At 36.4% G+C, this 20,819-nt stretch overlaps 1 protein-coding gene across 2 annotated transcripts in view; it reads right to left on the bottom strand.

The window, feature by feature from the left end:
- Positions 1-20,433, bottom strand: part of USP47 (ubiquitin specific peptidase 47) — a 30,082-nt gene extending 9,649 nt beyond the window's left edge. The window contains exons 1-16 of one of the 2 annotated variants that reach the window (XM_039386198.1): positions 20,318-20,433; positions 19,654-19,799; positions 18,780-18,859; positions 17,794-17,943; positions 11,573-11,668; positions 11,330-11,482; positions 10,202-10,369; positions 8,039-8,170; positions 7,271-7,347; positions 6,911-6,966; positions 6,268-6,380; positions 5,287-5,391; positions 4,089-4,296; positions 3,551-3,666; positions 2,498-2,617; positions 502-1,282 (exon numbers count right to left, since the gene is read on the bottom strand). In XM_039386198.1, the coding sequence (XP_039242132.1) occupies positions 502-1,282; positions 2,498-2,617; positions 3,551-3,666; positions 4,089-4,296; positions 5,287-5,391; positions 6,268-6,380; positions 6,911-6,966; positions 7,271-7,347; positions 8,039-8,170; positions 10,202-10,369; positions 11,330-11,482; positions 11,573-11,668; positions 17,794-17,943; positions 18,780-18,859; positions 19,654-19,799; positions 20,318-20,388 (2,572 nt within the window). In that variant the 5' untranslated portion in view covers positions 20,389-20,433. Of the gene's footprint in view, positions 1-501; positions 1,283-2,497; positions 2,618-3,550; positions 3,667-4,088; positions 4,297-5,286; positions 5,392-6,267; positions 6,381-6,910; positions 6,967-7,270; positions 7,348-8,038; positions 8,171-10,201; positions 10,370-11,329; positions 11,483-11,572; positions 11,669-17,712; positions 17,944-18,779; positions 18,860-19,653; positions 19,800-20,317 lie in introns of those variants that run through there. The other variant, XM_039386199.1, reaches the window with a different exon arrangement.
- Positions 20,434-20,819: the final 386 nt, after the last annotated feature.

Genomic DNA, 20,819 nt, shown 5'->3' with positions numbered 1-20,819 from the left:
ACTTCAGTCAGTGAAAAGCAATGGTCTGCTCAATTAAATTTTCAATATCAAGTATATTTGAACTTTCTTCACAGCCAAATGACTAGGATTTCTCAGGTGTGTTAGTCTAAATGGTAACAGAATTATTGCTCTGTTAACCACAGTAAATAAGTGCATTCTGAAACAGGTGAATCAGCAGCAGCGGGTGAAACAATGTTTCTTTCAGTGGAAGACAACACAGCTTCCTCTCCAGAGAACACTTCCATTACATATAAATAAATGTTCATTTTCTTAAAAACAAAAAAGCAAGACACTGTTCAAATATGTAATCACTTATTACAAGATCTAAATTAGGCTAGATTTTTGCTGACCATGACACCACATGCCCTCTTTGCACTTTTGTTAGATTTAATTTGACATTATAATCGAGTTTTTCAATATTGTCATTATCTTAACACAGCATATGAATTAAATAGTAATAAACACTGGATTATTTTAAGGCACTTAAAAAAGAATACCTACATTTTTGCCCTTCTCCCGAGCCTTCCTCTGCAGCGTAGGGTTCTGACTTAAAGTACATATACTGTGCTTCTCCTCTGCTCTTGCCACTTTCATCGTACTCACTGTCTGTTCCAGAATCTTCCTCTGCAGTGTCCCAGGTTTCCTTCTTCCCCTGATTTGCTTTTGATCGCCTACTACTTGTGATACTGTGAGAATCGAGTCCATTAGCCAAGGGAAGCGGGGCATTGTCCACATTGCATAACGTGTCACTGCTGTGACTGGAGCTGAGGATGTCACTGTCCACTGAACTCGTACTCCTGTCGTTATTTACATCTGAATCCGACCGTTCCTCTGACTGCAGATTTTCCGGATCAGAAATCTGAATTTGGTTTTCAAGTTCTCTGTTTTCTGCTGATGCTGAGGAATCTATTTCATTTAAAGGTGATTCAATGTTTTCAAAGTCACTGGCTTCTGTGCTTTTGCTGCTGTCTCCATTATCTCCCTCCTGCTGCTGCTGTTGCAGGGACAAGCTTTTAAGTTTTTCGGTGCTTTCTTCCAGAATCGCCTCTACAGATTTCATATTACCTACAGGTCCTTTAACTCTTTCACAGGCTTCATCCAAGTTGCCTGCACCTCCACTAGACTTCTGATAAAGCCCTCGTCTAAACTGAGATCCAGGTGCTTGCTCTGGCAATGAAACATACAGTCTGATTGTGTTTGCATGACGATCCAAAAGCTTCCATAAATGAGAATCTGTGTATGTCACGTGACGATCTAAAGACTCTGAGCTTTCAACAAATACCTGAACATAAAATAACAGTGTTTCATCATGTAGTGTCATTTCAAATAAAAGCGACAATAGCAAACAGGATTGAGCACACATCGGAAATAATGTCATCAAGAAACACCACCTTTTACAATAGAGTTAAAATACACGTTTAGAAAAAGACAGACTAAGGAGTTTGTATTATAATGGTTTCACTTTTCCTTATTTTCATAATCATGTTAATATTGGAGTAACCAGACTGACCAGCTGCAGTAAATGCTTATGTTCAGAAGCATACTCATAGATCACCTCATGTGCACCCTTTGCCTGTACAGTAGCACTAGTTCTGGTAGCAATGAGCCCCACAACTCCAGCAGACAGTCTGTCTTCATTTTCTAGTAGAACATCGTAAGAAATTTTTAAACATGTACATGGGTAAGCAATAGTACAAATCAAACACCTTTTTTCCCTTTGTCAAAGGCCTCTGTTGTAGCGACAACACGAATGGGCTCAAAGTAACTAAACAAGTCAATGCCATTGTTTTACTCCTCTATAAGCCAAAGCCTTCACTAATCTTTCTTCATCCAGAAGACTTGATATTGAGCTTAAAATTCAGAGAGAGAGGATGAGCAAAATGTGCTATGTGTTACAACTACTGCAGTAAAAAAGACAATGTACAAATTTAAAATGTTAAAGTTATTTGAGTACTAAGTAAATCTTTTTCTGAATGAATTGCACAACTATTATTGGAAACATCAGAAGTCTTTTTTGAAAAAATAATATAAACTATCTAGGGATAATCTGCATAGTGAAAACTACTGAACTTAAGATGAAGACCCACCAAAAACTTGCTTTTAGTTTTGACTTTTGTTTTTTTTGGGAAGTTTAATACTGAGAGCAGGTACAGTTTTCTGAAGGTTTAGAAAAATCAGGTAGGTTTCACAGCAATGTATCAGTCTTTGTTCCCTAAGAATGGCTGACCTTTAACTTAATCATAAGGCTGTTAACCTCACCATCATTTGAACGACTGAGTAACAACCAGAATCTCAATCCACTTTTTTAGGTACACCTGATTTCATATATAGCCTATAGTATTCCTCAGCACCACAGTACTGGGCACATAAAACCCCACACAGCAAAATACATGATGGTTATCCATTATCAATTCTATACAGACCACGCTTTTCACAACACAACAGCCAAGTCTACAAAGACATGAAAAGTAAACAATTTAAAAACCAGAGCATATACCTTGTTGCTTCTAAAAAAGCCTTCAGCTTTCAGTGTTTTGCTGGAAACGTTCAGGAGGCGCAGGTCATTGTAGCACCGTTCCAACACGACGCGCATTGTTTCAGCGGGCAGGTGCGTAGCCTGAAACAAGACACTGACAGTGAGGTAACGTGCACTATACACAGCTTCAAATATTGAAACAAGCCTTTCATTTTTAGGGATTTGATACGTAGCAAATGTTAGTTTTTCCACAAGGTCAGATGACTGAAAATGGCCTGGTTTTCTTTGCAGAGAACTGGCAAATTGCTAACGACAAGTAATACAAGAAATTGGTCTTATAATTTAGTCTATGAACCAACAGAAAATAAAAGAAATATTTTCAAGCATCAGGTTTTGCACAGTGCTTCCTTAATTCTTAATTAGATTGAATTCAAAATGCTGGAATCATGTTTTATAACAAATATTATGTAGTTACACCAACCACTGAACTATTTTACACAGAACTGAGCATGCATAGTGTGTCTTCCAATTCAATGGAAGCAGTAACATCCCATGGTTTAAGACCATGTGAAAAAAAATCAATTTGCATCTTAATAACAAATAGCTGCTGGGACGAAAAAGAGAGTTTGTACAGAAAATGAGGACAGCTTTGGATATTAAGTTTCAATTATAAGAGGGGAAATAACATGTTGGTTCAGCTATACAGTAACAGTTCACTAGTTCTGTCACTGACTGGACACTCAGAGGTGGTTCAAGTTACTAACCAAAAAGAACATGAGCTCAACTCTTCAGCTTTCCCACAGAAGTTATTACTGAGTAAGCTAATAAGTGATATGGCCAGACAGTGGCTCAGCTTATGCAGAAGCCGGGGTAGAACTCTGGATGGAAGAAAGAAGCAGACTGCTGCTTTTAGCAGGAAGGAGCAGATAGGCAAGATCAACTCTAACAAGTACTGCACGACTGTGATCTGCAAAAGGTGCAGGCTCTCATTTTAGATGCTTAAATTATGACACATTTTCACAGCCAAAATGAATGAAAACCCTGTAATACAAGTCCTTAACGACTGTAAATTACCTTTGAAATGAGCTGTTTAAATTCTGAAACTGTTTGATTCAAATAAGCTCGTACACTTATTGAAGGAGCAACAGATTCAGTCTTTAGGTCGACCACATGAACCTTTACCATGACCTCTGTAGGGAATAGGAAAAAAAAAAAATCACATATATATACATAGAGAGAAAATTCAACAGGCAAAGAAAACACAAAAATGCTCGTCTGATGTACTGGTTAAGAGGTTGCCTTAAATACATACAAACAGTAAAAACTTGAAAAGCAGTTCGATTTCAGAATTAAATTTTCCAACCAAATGTAGTGCCAAGAAAGAAAAAAGTTCCAATTTGACTAATTTTAGTAAACCTCAGATCTGCTTCAATTAGAAACAAGTTAGCAACACAGCACAGAACGCAGTTCTAAATATTGGCTTCATAAAATGCGGTACAACAAGTTTTTCTTCTTTGGTACATCATACTGAAGCTCTATGTTTTACAAGTTTTGTGTTTGTGCAAGATATGATTTTAGTCTATCCTTGTCTATATATAATTACATGTCTTACCACCAGGTTTATAGCACTGGAAAACTTGGTCAGGTCTTCTTGTTTCCAGCAGTAAGTCAAACATGTACGTTGATTTGACACCTCCCAGCAACAAACCCATTGGTGTGTCCTCTTCTCCTTCATAAGACCGTTCCAAGTAGTCATGGAACTCGTCATATTTGACAAGACGACAGCAGTCCAAAGGAACAACCTCTTCTAAATCCATCAGCTAAATCATGCACACAAAAAAACCCCCAAGCATTTAATAATGGCTTATTTGTGAATGTAGTTTTTACCTTGTAAATAAAAACATCTCAATTGGAATTCACTGATTTCAACTTGGATTTAGAAAACACATACACATACATCAGAGATATTATATGCATAGATATGCAACATATGCACGTTTCCAAAATCAAAAGAGAAGCCTGCATCAAAATGCAGAAGCGAGGGAATTTTGGGAAGTACGTATACAAGCACATGAAGACAGACCCCAGAAGTATTTTCAGAGGAATACATTGCCTATCAGTTATACCAAATGGCCTCACAGAGGCCTGAGGAAGTCATATCCCCTGATTATCTTCCTTGCACCTCAAGGAGCTGTTAACACATTCCAAGTCTGTAAGTGCCTTGGCTGGTACTCTCCCAGCCAAAGACACATGGCAAGAACCAAAATGTACAAGTAGGTAAGCAAGAACTGAAATCTTCATCTTCTACCTGTTTGTGGAAGATAAAGATCAACAGATGCCTTGATGTTCACTGCTATTATTGTATTAGCTACACTGAAAGACTCTTGAAAGAATTCTCTTATTATGTATCTACTATAACATTTTACTGCAATACAAATAAGTGTTCATAATTCTTTTAACTTGCTGAGGCTATGGTGAGTCTAACAGCAGCTCTCTCTGATTTTTAAGTAAAGGTATGTAAAATCATACTGCCTTTTAAAAAGGCAGGCTTTATCATTCTAATCAGAAATCATCTGATGGCTACTGACCGAAAACTCATACAACAATGGGTGACTAGAACACCTTTAAAAACAAAAAAACCCCCAAAAATCCCAACATATAAAATTTCCCCAGAACCAACCCCCAACAAAAAACATCCACAGCCATGCCCTTCCAAATATTCTCATAGCATTAGAAATTTAAAAACTTAGGATACACAACAGCAGAAAAATATATCTAACAATTGAACTATCCTGTTATGCATAGCATACCTTGTAAGCTATTTCCACAGCTTCCTTCAGTGTCCTGTCCTTATGAACCTCCAATTTGTTCTCCATCATTATTTGTTTTGTAGGATGCATGCAGAACAATTTAATCTATGAAATACAAAAGGAAGAAAAATGAAGGCACTTGCAAATACCTTTCATATTAGAGCACATTTAAGTTTACAACCCATACTCAAACAATCCAACATAAAATATATCTTCAGCTCTACTTCAGCTATAGGACAGCTTCCTTTCAGCTGGTTACACAACTGAAGATAGAAAATGTCAAAAGGCACACAAGGTATTTATGTGTATCTGAATCTTTTTGCAAGCTAGGGTACAACATCTATAACCAGAACATCTTGTAACCACAGGCAGTGAGCAAATCCTCCAAAAGGAAACACACATATGAACAACGAATGTGAAATTCCTTTTCAAATAGAGAATGACACATTTTGCAATGCCAGAGAACTTCTTCATAAAACAATCACTGGATTCATAGATAGAGCAGCTGACTGCCATGCTTGTAAGGTCACTGAGGTTCTATTTTGTTTGTTACTATTGAATCTTTAGTTGGAAAAAATTTGGCTCTTTCTGCCAAATAACTATTTAAAATCAGTTGAGGAAACACCATTTCATAAAATAAGAGGTTGCAATATGAAAAGATTTAAAAGCACTAAACACCTAACATGCAGCATGATGTACTCTTTGGAACTAATTATGCTGAAAGCAAGAGATGTCAGATTTAGTTTTGTTTTGGTTTTAATACCAATTCGAATTCACATGGAAGACATGAACTCAGCAAAAATCTCTGGTGAATACCTCCAGCAGATTCTTCCACTGTCTACAGGTTTCCAATTTAAAAGAATTGCTCCTACAAACACATTTATCACAAAAGAGTCCTTGTATTGCAATAAAAAAGTTGTTCTCTGTAGAAACATTGCTTACCAGCAGTGTATTGTTACTCAGTTCAGCAGAAATGCTCACCTTGCAAGTGTTGCGCTCGATTTCCCGTTGCCTCTTTTCTTGTTCTTCCAATTCTCTCTCTTTCTGTACCAGTTGTTTAATGTGCTCTGGATACTCATGTGCCTCAAGAAACTCTGACAGTAAAAACAAAGCAATGGTTTTAAAAAACGACATTTTTTTCATGGTGAGCAACACCTTAGGCATTATAGGTATATTTAATAGTTATTTTTCTTGTCTTTTTCCCTTCTCTCTTCTCCACCCAGATTTCCCACTATACCACATCCTGTTCTCTTTTTCATGATTTAAACTGAAGTCAGACTTTTATTCCCCCTAATTATACATGAGCAACACAAGAAAATGCTAATAGCAGAAGTTTAGTATTCCAATATCAGTATGGGAAGCTCTGCTGTTGTAAAGAAATACACTAAGACTGATGACTGCACTTGAGCCTGTTTTTACAATAAAGGTAAATTCTACCCTGTTAAGTGAATTAATTGATAATAAAAGTCTCAAGATGTCATCAATATCATGATAAAATAAATGTTACACTTAATGCAGATTAGTGTACTTTATCACATTGTTTCATAAAGACGAACAAAAATCAAAACATGCAATACTTAATTTTAAAAAAATCAACTTTTGCCAATACAGTTGTCTAACTTACTTGCATTTCTTGTTGGATCCTTCAGTCTATATATCAGCATGTATGCATTTGTGGAGCTGGTGTAGAAAATAATAGATATATGGATTTATCAGACAGAAGAAAATACGACCTTGAAAAGCTGCTTTTATTTTTTTTCCCCAGTAAGAAGCTATGTCATATATATCATAGCAATACAGTAAACAAACAGAATTAAAAAAAATATATTATTTTAATGATTTGAAACAGCAGTCAGGGTAGTTCTTACAACTATAGCATCTGCTATTAATTTTAAGTTAATATGCTAGGCACGTGCATCTTGGCCATTATTTGGCTACACTAAAACACTACCAGAAAGAAAATTAATATTACAGTACTACTAACCTAGCAAAAGCACTGGAATAATAGCCTCTGCTTCCAGAAGATCCACCATATGTTTTCTTAATATCTTCCTGAGTTATCTAAAATAATAATAAAAAAAATCAATTTAACGATTATTTGAGAAACTTGCACTAATTAAGATGCATTTATTTTCACTAGGAAAAGTGGCATTACACAATTAACACACAATAATTATAATTATTTTCTAAAAGTTTTCTGCTTATTTGCTGACTGCTAAAAAGCTATTTTGAAGTGATCTGCCTCTTACTTTTACAATGGATGTACACATTTTTATTTTTTATTTTTTCAATAGGAACTTCTTAGAGAAACAATATAAAGATTCTTGATTGCAACAGTATCTATGGATGCATGTAACACCTGCATCACCAGGACAGGTTTAAAAGCAGTCTGGGTTGTAACAGATCTACAAATATACTTCTGTAAGCAAAAAGTGCTCTTCATATGCACAGAAGGCAAAATTCTAAATCTAGTCTAGTCTCTGCATGAGTAAAAGCTTCTTTGTGAACCATCCCACCTTCACAAAATAACACTCCTCCTCCCACCACACAAAAACAAATAGATAAATAAAAAACTTCTAGAAATCAGTTAAGCTACTGAGTGAAACATGTATATGGCAGGACATTAGGATGAGAAGATAGAACAATGCTTGAAATACCTGTACATAAAACCAGCTTCATTATATATAAGTGATAAAACCACAAAATAGAAATGTTCATCCATGAGTATAAAAGATAACAATACTATTTTTACCTTGCTAACATGCTGATCATTAAAGCTGTACCACTGGTCATCACTGAAAGATTTTATACAGGCATAATAATGGCCACCAGCAGCACTTCCAGAGTGAACCATTACAGAAAAGAGCTCATACAGTAAAGAACTCTGTGGAGAGAAGAAAGAAGTGTGATATGTATTGAGTAAAGCCAAGCTAACCAAATGGTCATTTAAAGAAGTTTTAAAACAATTACAGGAACCTGAGTATGTAACTTGGTAGGATGTTACAAAGCAGATTTGTGTAACAGAAATTAAGTACTGCAGTAGGCACTGAACAGAATCAGAGATCTGAGATGCTAAATGTTATACAGGAATTTGTAGTTACAAAGTTTAGGTTTATTTGCTATCACCCTTCTCTGCATTCTGGAAGATGGCATTTTGCCAGTTAATGTACAGAGCAACCCAGCCACGCACCATTCAATGCTTATGAGTGTCTGCATTATTTCCTCTCACACCACTCCGAGTTGGCTGTCAAACTCTTTTTTTCATAGATAAATGGATGGAAATACAGGGCACTAAGGACATACCTCCAGTGTTGCATATAAATTAAAGATATAAAACTGAACAATACTGACTCACGAGTGTTACAAGCATATTTTAGGGCATATAGAGCAAACACACTGTAAATGCTTTGCATGCTCTGTATTCACTATTAAGACATCCAAACCCAAAAGCTAATGGCATAGCTTGACAGCTTGTTTGCCTTGAGAACAAGTAGTATGAAATAACTGGCCAAAGCTACTGTCAGTACTAGGACATGCCATTTGCATTACAGACACATTACAATATTCTGGTCTTGTTCCAGTCAAGTGACTGGAATTAATAATTTTTTTCTTTTTCTCCAAGTAAGATTGACAGTATTCAGAACATATATCAAAAAACTCTCTCAAATGCTTTAAGGTACATATAAACAGGGAGAGATGTGGAGATTAAAATGCAAGTCAGCCTCTAATATTTATGAAAATAACAGCTGAAGCCAAATAGCTTTGTAACAAGTCTGAATAAAAGCTATTGGCCAAGTTACAGAACAACAATACATGAAGTACACATTGTAGATAACACGATAAAACAAGATTTTTGATTAATTTTGTATTGGCAAGAAAACTCAGTCAAGTTTGTAGAAGATCTCTGCCAACCTTTAAGTGCCATAGAAGCAGGACTGCTGCTCAGTTCTTTCATATTAACTGAAGATGACTGAAGGAATATTTAACATTTAGACCCTTGGCCTCATCTATTCAACTGACTAAAACTTTCCAATTTCCTACTAAGCTGCAAGACACTTTTGTAACTAAATCAGGTAGGCCTTTGACAGCTGGCCTCAAAGAGAAAACACTGCTCACAAGACAAAACAGTTTTCAGTTCGAGGGTCTGCTGCCAAAACAAGTTTTCTGGGAATTCCCAATCTGACAAGCTGGGAAGACCTTTATTCTCAGGTGACCTCCAAATCAGTTAAATTCTTTGCTTTGCTTTAGTGTCAGTGTTTGAATAAAACACACACTCCTGACCTCTCACCTCACCCCCAATATCAGAATTAATTGTATTTTTATAATTTTTGTGGTGGGTTTACCCTGGCAATCAACTGAGCAGCCCTTGAGGCAGTCAGTCACTCCTTCTCCCAAGTGGGATGGTGCAGAGAATCAGAAGAGTAAAAGTGAGAAAACTTGTAGTTGGAGACAGTGCCAGTTTAATAAGTAAAAGAAATAGGAAAAAAGAAAATAACAGTGCGTTAAATAAAATAAAAGGCATTACTCAGCATCTCCTGCCAGCAGACCAAGACCCAGCCAGTCTCTGAGTAACAGCTATTTTGGAAAGACTCTGCTTTTTACTGCTGAGCATGATGCTACACAGCAGGGAATAAGACATGGAATATCCCTCTGGTCAATTCAGGTCAGCTGTCCCAGCTATGTTCCTCTTCCAGGCTCTTGCTCACCCTCAGCCCTACGAAATCCCCTTTACAGGGGCAGAATGAGAAACAGGAAGATTCAGCACTGCACAACGCTGCTCAAGCAAGAGGTGCGGCAACACACCGGTGTGCCATCAACACCTTGTCACAATCCCAAAACAGAGCATCATACAGGCTGTTATGAAGGAAATTAACTCCATCTGAATCAAATTCAATACAGCATTTTTTGAGCATACCTTTTCACTGCCAGCTTTAGAAATTCTTTCTGCTGCACTGTTGCTTTCAAGGCAGATTCCTTCATCGACTCCGTCATCATTAGAAAAATCATTGCTCATCTGATCACTGTGACAACTGCCTTCATTTTCAGCTCCACTATCAGTGCAACTCTCAGTCTGGGGAGACTTCTTAAAAATAAAACATACATACTAACATTAGACAACATTTAAAGCTACACAGAACAAGAAATAAGTGTTTGTGAAATGAAAAAATTCCAATCTGCAAACCAATGAAATTCCTCAAAAACCTAGAGACCTCTGCAATTCAGCATCAAGAACAGACTTGTTTCTGTTAGTGTCTTCACTCCTTGACCCGTATTTCTGGGGTTTGTGTGCAACACATTTTGAGACGTATCAAACTGCTTAAGTGGCATAATTTATAAAACAAAGGTCTGTATGGAGTGAGAAAAGCCAATCAAGGCAGTATTTCTCTTATACCAGTGCAAGCTAACGAAGTGACAGAATGTTTTCAGGAATGGAATTAGGAGAATAAATTTAGTCTTCAATGTAGAACGCACAGTAAATAGTTTTTGGTGAATGTAATCACACGACCTGAATTTTGATCGAAAGCAGAAGAGTAAAAAGCCAAAAGATGGATGTGAAAAATAAAAAAAATTTAAAATCTTATTTCTACAGTATACATTACAGTATGACTCAGAGGGAAGGAATTCATCATTAACGATCTCTGGACTAACTTCAGCATTCAGAGGCTTGCAACTTTACATCACGTGTTATGACGAACACAGATTCAGACACAAGTTTCATACACAATGTTTGATTGTGGATTTGCAGCATACATAGAAGCCCTGAGACTTGTGTCTTTAAAACACTGAAATTGTAAGAAATCTGAAACAGCTCCTTTATGGAACCAGGAAACCCTATGGTGACATGCTTCTCTTTTTGCAGAATAAAAAGAAAAAAATCCACATGGACAGATTTAAAATCCTCAAATTATAGCACTGCCATGGCTAAACAACAGTTTAGGTAGATGAGTGATGTTAAAATGGCTTTATAAGACCAAAATTTTAATTTTCTTAACGGGAAACTTCAAGGAAGTTAAATAGCTTTCTCTGAAACCGAACACTTTACCTCATCTTCAACATCAATGAAGACGCTCATGTCCAGCTCCTCAGGAAAAGTCATGCGATCGTTGAGTTTGATCCTGTGCATGGTGGTGTAATCGAAGTCAAACCTCTTCAGCTGTAACGTCAGCAGGTACGGAAAGTGCAGGAACCGCAGACCCTGAACGAAGCAAAGACAAGGTTATGCTCCCACTATCGGGATTTGTATGCCCCAAAACTAATTTTTGCAAATGATTGGGACGGTCTTTACCTTCCTTGCATCACATTTCTTCTTGCATCGTTCACAGAAGTACTGATTTGGGCCATCAAGGATCTCGGGCTGAATGAAAGCATGCAGTGCTTCTTCCTAATAACAAAAAGATGTTACCCAATTTTTAGAGAATGTCTACTATGCAGGTATAACTAAGAATGATAAATTGACAGTGAGATTACAAACGTGTACCAATACTTCAATTAAATCTACCAACAATATTTGATTGACACAAACTTTGATACAGACACAAGAATCAGGAAAACATGACAAGAAATTAAACTTTCTACCCAGCCCAAGGTAAACAGTCAAACCACAATTGCTGTTAACTATATCTCATTCAGTATTTGATGAATCCCAATTGTCTGTTTAAATAAACCTACAAAATAAAATTACTCCTGTTATCTTGCACATCACATTTAGCCTATAGAGTCAAATGCTGTGAAAACAAGCTTATTTTTTAACCCTGCTTTGTCTGGTTCTCCCAGAATTCTCAGATGGTTCTTCTGTATTTCTAAAGAAGTTTTTCCCAAGAAATACCATCCAATATTCACAGGGGGAAGAAGGAGGTGGGAGGAAAAAATGTTCCTCAGTTCCTCAAATGCCCTCCATGAAGACAGCATTAGTCCCATTCTACAAAGGGTCTTCAAAAACTGCATTTGAAGACACTATTTTTAAGTGAAAGGTGAGGAAGGGACTGAGGGAGAGTATTTCAGTTTTGCTCTCAAAGAAGTGGATATGGACATCTCCTGTAACGGCAGAACTAGTTTCCTAGTGCAAACCTAGGAAGCAACTACCAATAACTGGAATTTTCTCTTCTGACAGCTGCCTTGTTTGGGGCAGTTCGAAAACCCCAATAATTCTGTCACTAATGCTTACATCCAGGAGCTTAATGATTTCTACTTCACTCCTCTCTACAGCAAACCAAATACAAGCAAACTGATCTGATTTGTCTTCCCCACAAATTATTTGCTGCAATGACACTGCACATAAGTTGAATGTACTTGAGAACAAACTTTTTCAAGCAAAATTCCCAAGAATATTGAGATGGGTTCAGTGAAGAATCTTACCCAGAGATTTTAAAAGTTAAAACCTATAACCCAGTCAGCTTGAAAGCCAAGAGGCTCTGGGTTTCTGAACTCCAAGGCGAGACCAAAAGTTCTCTGTTCACCTATGGAGGTCAAAACGAATTCATCTGGCACATTCAGACATTTAGTTTAAAGCAAATATGATAACAGAAACAATGCTTTTAAAATCATCATCGCCTTATGAAGGGCTGTAGCTGTTCCCTGAAGCCTGAATAAGTAAGAAGGGGCTTAACTGGGCAGAGTAAACTCACCAATCATAATATGGTTGGTGCAGAACTTAAGACTGCTGTCTAAATCGTGTTGTTTGGCAAGTCCCACTTTAGGAGGAAATCAAGGATATGCCAAGTTCTTGAAAAAGCCCCAAATTCTTCCCTTTTCCCTTCTTCCTTTCCAAGAACTCAGGCAAGCAGAAAGAAGAACAACAAAGCAAATAATTTACAAAAGCTCTGTTGCTGTTCTAGGAGATAGGACTTTTAAAAAAGACTGTATTTCAGGTGACAACTATTCACAAATGCAAAACGTGCCAAACTCGATAGAACAACTGTACAATGAAGGCAGTCATGTCAATTTACCATTTTTGGATACAGTCAGAAAGGCCTTTGAACAGCCCTGAAATCACAGTTCTTGGGCAGAGAGACTTTCTAGACACATGAAAACCTTTTAAGAGTCTGAACTGAATTGTTGTCTATGTCTTTACTTCCTAAATGCTACAGAGGCTGAGTTGCTTTTTACTCAAGAGCTTACACTTGGTAATATTATGCACTGAAATATGAGGAATCTCCTTCTAAATTCTAAGAAAGAAGACCTAGCAAGTTAGAACCCTGTTCAAAAAGGGGAAGAAATGGATTACTGCATTTTGACTATTATTCAGAACTATTTAAATGAAAGCAAAAATAGTTAATAGCAAACACAGAAAACATGAATCAGAAAACATCACATAATGAAATAATAATAATCACATAGTGACAGAACTATTTCTTACAAATCAAATGTTAAGGCAAAAAAAATATATTTTGAGTGTAAGAAAAATGTTGCCATTCATGCATCGACATGAATATAAATGGAAATATACAAAGGACGGGACATAAAGGATTGTGTAATGCTTATGTAGACTCATGTGATGTGCAATTTAACAAGGAAATATACTCTAAATTTTTACACGAGGCAAAAAGTGATGATGCTTCAGCCCCCTGAAAATGCAATGCAGTACTATCACATTACTCTTGTGGTTTCACTGCTTACCACACATAGTGAGCTTTGCTTTGAAAAGCCTGATTAAAACTCCTGGGAACTCCATCACTTGTGAGCTATATAACCAGCCATGTATTTTTCAATCCTTCTGTAGCAGCATTGCTGTTCCCCAGATTTACTCATCTGTCTCCTGTACAATCTTTACACCAAACTTAGTTCTGCTGATTAGGATGTCTCTTAATACAATTCCTATTCTAGTGCAGTTCACTACTTTCTACCCTGACAGTTTACTCAGCAAAACCAGTGACAAAGCTTCTACACTGCACAGCCTCTCACAGCACACATCCTGCCGTGCGGCTCGGCTTGAAGAGCCAACGCTACCTTTGAAGTTACCTTCAAAGTGGTGACTATTACGTAGCCTTGGAGTTACTGAGCACTTCCAACACTGCCTACACACACTTCAAAATATCCCAGAAATGATCAAGCAATAGATTAGTGTGACAAAAGCTATTTAAACTTCTTTAGAGTTCAAAGAATCAAAAGAACAATACAGGCTGAAAGAAACTTCTGGAGAACACTTGATCTTAACCCCCTGCTCAGATCAGGTCCAACTTCAAGCACATTGCTCAGCCAAGTTCTGATTATATCCAGTTTTAAATATTCTGAGATTTCTATCACTTAGCATATTAAAATGCCAAAAAAACCAGCTCAAACTAATTATTGTCTGGCTAGAGAGGCACTTCAGACAACCTCCTCTTGACAGAAACACATTATGATCTAGTGAGTAGTTTGACAGGCATCATACTGTATCTGTAAATGTGTAAATCTGTAAAACCTGTGAAGAGGAGCAGCAAAACCTCTATGAAAAAATTACACAACAAATAGCATTTAGGCAAAATCGCTCTTGAAAAAAACTAGAAACTGCCATCTCAGATTTTCAGAGCTCACCAGTTTTCCCATGTTCAAAGACCTCACTGTAACCAATTTAGCTTAAAAAAAAAAAAGTAAATATCACATCATCCTTATTCCACCTTCAACAGTTTGGCAAGGACACCATAAAGTAAGTTCACATAGAAGTCCAAGTTAATTTCTGCCCAAAAGAGGACTACTTGTTTGCATACTTACATCCTCAAAAGAAAAACTAGCCAACAAAAGATCTTGCAAACTAACAACACTTAAAAAAAACAACTGTACTTACTACACCTGCAGAATACTTGTATTATTACTAGTCTTCTGGTATTACAAAGCAACTTTCACTGTTTTCTAGTAACAATTTCAGCATCACTGCCAGTTCCCTGTTGCATCTGCTCTTCTCTCAGCTGTTCATTTTGCAAAATTTTTAAGATTTTTTTTTCTACTGCAAAACATTTCAACTTATGTCTAATGCTGTTGAAGTCAGGCATCTATACAAAAGATACTAATACCTACAAAAGTGAGTATGTGGACTGCTGCTCCTGTTTACCTCCCTGAAATAAGCTATACATTTTTATGTCTGTATTTCTACTGACCCCAAGAAAAGACTGATTTTTTTCTGATGTCGTGCCCTTGAACAGTTCAGATAGCATAAGTACTTTTTCAGAAAACATCTTGAGTTACACGCTGACAGTGTGCCAGATCTTAGTGCCCCAGAGCTGCCCTAATGAGTTTACAGCTATGCAGTCTTACTACATGGACTTGGGTGATGGAGTGGGGAATCAGAAAAAAAAAAATTTCAAATGCAAACCTTAAGACCACACTGAAGAATTTCAGAATTAGTTCACATTAGAAAATAAAGCAAGCATAACATTACCCTTCCCAGTTCTTCAATGTTCCCATGTATTGAGAAGTATTACATACATATTTATAAATAAATCAACATTTCAAGTATCTACATTTTTTTGGTAGTACACAATGTCGAACAGTGGGATAATACTCTTTGTAAGCCATTCTACAGATTAACCTTACTTAAGGCTCATCCATCTCTCGTTAGAAAGTAATGGAAAATCACTTACCTCTAACTAGAGTTCTTTGAAGGTAGTATCCTCCTTAGATCCCCTATCTTGGGTTGTGTCGCCTGCTGCAAGTTCCCTCAGGAGCTGACTAGCAAGGTCTAAAAAGTTTTACATTCCCTTCCATAAGCCCTATTAGCGCATGTGTGAAGTTTTGGATCTCTCATTCGTGCCCTTTTACCTACACCTACTAAATCACCACCATCTATGGATCAATGGAGGATACTACCTTCAGAGAATTCCATTTAGAAACAGGCGATTTTTCCCTTCTCCAAAAGCAAGTATCCTCCATATCTCCCCACTGCTGAAGACTACAGAACTAAAAATTACATCTGCTATAGATGATACAAATGCAGGGAGGAGAATCAACTGATTATTATCAGAGTATGAATTAAAAAAGCTCAAAAATTGAAGCAGCAATACAAGTTGCAACCATATGAGTTTGTGTAACAAAAATCTTAGAATTATTTTCCTCAGTGTAGTAAACCCAGTAAATGCTGATTTACAGGCGAAATATCAAATACTGTTAAATGTAATCTGATATTTAAATTCTTATTTTTTCAAGTTTTCTATGTTTTTATGAATAGACAAAGTCTTTTTTTTTAGCATTCCACTATAGACTTCACTAAAGAGAAAATTTTTCAATTTGAGAGACACGTACAATGCATTGTTAAATGTGGAATCCAACTACACAAACTGAATAGTCCTCATTATTTTAACAGATCATAAAAACCTCACTATTGAATAAAAATTACAAAAAAAAAAATTGGTTTGGGGAATATTGCTAGAAATTACCTTTAAAAGGTGAAAAGGGAAGCCATCCATATAAAATATCAATCTGTACCAAGACAGCTTCAATTAGCCAGACAGTTCTAAAAAATTTTCATGTCATCTTTAAAAGAATTCAAAGGACTTTACTAACTTGAATTCTTTATGAGATCAGTGTCCCTCACCTTTACTACTTCTCAAGATTGGTATTTAAAGTTTTAAAGCATGAAGTACTTTGAACCTACTCTGCAGTTTGAACTAATCCTAACAATTCTTAACAGAATTGCTGTTAAGAATTATGGACTATCAGTGCTTTAAAAATATTGCTATGACACTAAATACATAAGGAAAAATACTAAATATATAATGAATAAGCCAATTATGCAACAAGTGTTTGTTTAAAACAATCTTTTGATTTATTCTTTCTCACAACTCCATCCATACTACAGGCATCCTAAGCCACAACCGTGGAATTTCACAATTTGGAATTACTTTTTTTTTCCAGAGGGGTGCAAAAATTAAAACAAAAGAACTTCCACAGATTTACTAAGCAATATATAGGCTTGCCAGCATCAGTAAAGCTGGAGCAAGAGTGACCATGAACACTGATGCATGATAGGATTTTTTATCATCATCACATCGCTTGTTAATAGCATATGGGATTTAAGAAGTGAACTTTAAATGGCACAGCAACAACACGGCAATTAAACTAAAAAATTTAAAGTCAATATTCAGCTCTTTCACTAAGCTTTGCAACAACGCTAAGAAAATTTAGCAGATGTGCCAATAAAAAAGAACAACCCAAATAAAACTTTTGTGATGTCATAAAAATATATCTCGAGTAAATGCTGAAGATTTTATCAGGAAGAAAATAATTGATTACTGCAGCCCTAAGGCAATAAAGTTGCATTTCCCCTCCCCTTATACATGCACCAGTAGGACTCATTGAAGGGCAAAAGAAAAAAACAAAAAAACAAAAAAAACCAAAACAAAAAATAAACCAAAAAGCCAAAAAAAAAAAAAATAAAAATCTTCTAGAACTTGCTAGCTGGTTCACTGCACAAAGACGAACACCCCAAGATGGAGTATCTAGGATGATACTTACCACGGAACCAATTATCCCACTGTGGCATTATGTATTCTATGTGTGTATGGATGCACTATTAGGCAGCAGAATAGTACACACCACGCTAGCAAACGCCTGGCTGGAGCCGTACGGCCGGATGACCAGCGGGATATCCAGGTAAGTGTCGATTCTCCAGCCTTCATAGCCACATTCTAGACACCTGACATAGTCCTTCAGTTTGCCTTGGTACAGTTGATTTATAAGATCAGCCTGAAACAAACGTGTTCAACAGAGGTTTAAGAAGAATGAACCGTTAACGTATTTATTTTCTTTAGTTTTACAAGAAAATGCCTTTTTATTCATTACGTCTAAATTGTACAGCTACACATCCAAAATACCATTCCCTAGCAGCACATCAACCCTCTGATTTCCTATTTTCCCCTGCCCAAAAGACATATCAAATGAGCTTCTCAAACCACATTACATAAGCTTCATAGTGTCCTTTGTGGTCACGTCTTACAAGTGACTACAAACCCACCAAATTGAAGTAACTTTTAAAACAAGCCTGGTCTTCCAGACATTAACAGTCTGATCCTGCAACCTTTCCCTGTGCCTTCACAGACAAGTGCAGAAAGAGAAAGGAGTATTTCCTAATCTATAAATTTCAAAACTAGCCTGCAAAAAGTTGTCCACTTATCAGAATGTATCATGTGCCATGAATATATTCCTAACTTCCTCCTATATTAGAAGAGAGAGCTCGAGCTTCTTGAGCCCACAACAAAGCCTAATAAATACTGACAGCAAGAAAGCCATCACAGGAGTTACACAATCACTTTCTGTGCTTCAAATAAAGACTAGGCATCCAGAGTTCAGAATATTCCACTTTTAACTGGGAGAGGAAAGCACAGGCAACACACTCTTGGAAGTCATACATTATAGTAGCTTAACTATTGCATCAAACAGGAAAACTGGCAATTATCACAGATTTTTCAATAACCTGGTATTTAAAATTCAGTAAACATTTTTTACAACCATCCTTAAAAAAACCCCATAAAACCTCACAACAATACTACACCTCTCAATGAAGGAAGTCTTTACATGCTTACCTGCTCCGTTTGCTTCCATTTCTGCTCCAAAGCATCAAACATGACTCTACAAAGCTCCTGTACATCATGTTGCTGCCATGCTGTTAGAAATTGAAATTATTCTTCATTAAAACTAGAGATGTTATTAGTCCCAGTACTAACTGTAACCTGAGAATGCTTCCTAAAAAGCTACTCATTTGTTTAAGCCTGTACCTACTATTTACTGTTATTCACTACTGGGCCAGTGTTCAATTCCACAAGCTGCTGCCTCTAGAGTCAGAAAAAAAAGCAGCCAGCTTGCTCACAGTGTTTATGTATAAACAAGAACCATGTATATAAGCAAGAATATGTAAAAAATCATAGAAATGCTAATGTACACTTATAAAGTAAACTGTTTCAGACTTATGTCCCTCTTTGTGCTGATTCTCCAAAACTCAAGTTCCAACTCCTTATCATCATGTGATAAAGAAAAAAAATCAGTGGGTTATGGGGCGAAATTACACCACACAAGTGTCAAGAAGACAAATACAGTGTTTGATTTGAAGTAAGACAATAACATGGGTAATTTCAGAAGAGCAACATGTGCATTTGACATTTATGTTTCAAAACAGAAGCAAGTTTCTCATAAAGAGCTACTTCTTTAGAAGCAATTAACAACTATAATGACAGTTTAATTAAAAAATGTAATGCTTTTAGACTTCAACAGCCTAAAACTCACAGACGACATTTCTTTAAAAATCAGATGCCCAACAACAAAGTATCCATTTAGGCTATTTTGTATCCATTGTAAAAAGTGGATTTTATTTTACATTATTCTGGTATTTCCCCCCATAAACAGCAGTTTAGGGCCTCCAGCAGGCAGCAGCTGAAGCAAATCACACAAGCTGCACATCACCTTCACTACTATCCCATCCAAAACTCCGGGTAACATCTGTTGTTTCAATCGCCCTTTTTTTGCTGGTCTGCAGTAAAACAAACAGTCTTTGAAGCTGGTAGGGGATACTTCTCTCAGGGTCCTCTTCGGATTCTTCAAATTCCCATCTATTCACAACACAAGATATTTGGCAATTAAAAAGGCCCTGAAAACATCACTCAAAAAGGCATTTAAAGCAGCGTTTATGACATTTCAAGAGGTCTGCCACGTTAGAGGTTAACTGCACCTGTTTCTTGGGAAAAGCCAAATGCAACTTGCTTTCCACCTCTGCACTTAATGGCAATGCTATTTTTTAAATTTACAGATCTCGCATAAACCAATGGAAATTTTGAAGGCATTCACTGCACAGACATGAACTGCACTTAAGTACTGAATTTAACTTCAAGTCTGCTGTTTTCAAGACCCTTTAAAAAGCTTGCCCCTGACACAACCAATAACATAACTTATATTTTACTAAAAATCTGAAACTTTTAAGCAGATATAATTTATAAGTCTATCCAGCTTGACTTCAGTAATGCTTTTCAGTACCCAAAAAAGGAAATTTTGACAAGAGAAGTTCCAAAGGGTCTCCTACCAATCTACACCAGCACAAATTTAAGAACAGTTTTTGACTCTATATACTCACTTATACAATGCATTTCTAAATTCAGGAGTCATGAAAAGTGTTTGTAGAAGGCTGTTCAAGTAGCAAGTCATTGCTTGATTTACTAGCCCCACATAACCTAAAAATGCAAGAATAACGAGATGGAAATAATGTAAAAAGATGGAAAATCGCTTCAAGAGTTAAAACATTTGACAAGAAAACAATTTTATGACAATGTCTAAGAACTGCATTAATCTGTTGTTATTTATTGTTACTTACACTATAAAAATTGAGGGAATGTTACATTTGCTCAGTTCTGAGAGCAACAGAGAGTAATAGTTTACATAACAGAAATAATTCCCCTGAATGACATGAAGCTATTTTAGTGATCACAATAATAACCAATATTTAATGCTGAATGCTGCACTAATACCTACTGGATGTAGGTAATTACAAATATTTTAATAGTAGATTTAAATATTTTACAGAATAAACTAGAATTTGCTAAGAAAGAATGGTGTACTAGCTTACTTATCACCTGGTG

The sequence above is a fragment of the Pipra filicauda genome, unplaced genomic scaffold (genome assembly GCF_003945595.2).
Source record: "Pipra filicauda isolate LSUMZ 115617 unplaced genomic scaffold, ASM394559v2 scaffold470_size491443_pilon, whole genome shotgun sequence".
Lineage (NCBI taxonomy): Eukaryota > Metazoa > Chordata > Aves > Passeriformes > Pipridae > Pipra > Pipra filicauda.
Note: the sequence above shows the minus strand (reverse complement) of the source record. Positions and strands in the feature narration are given on the sequence as shown.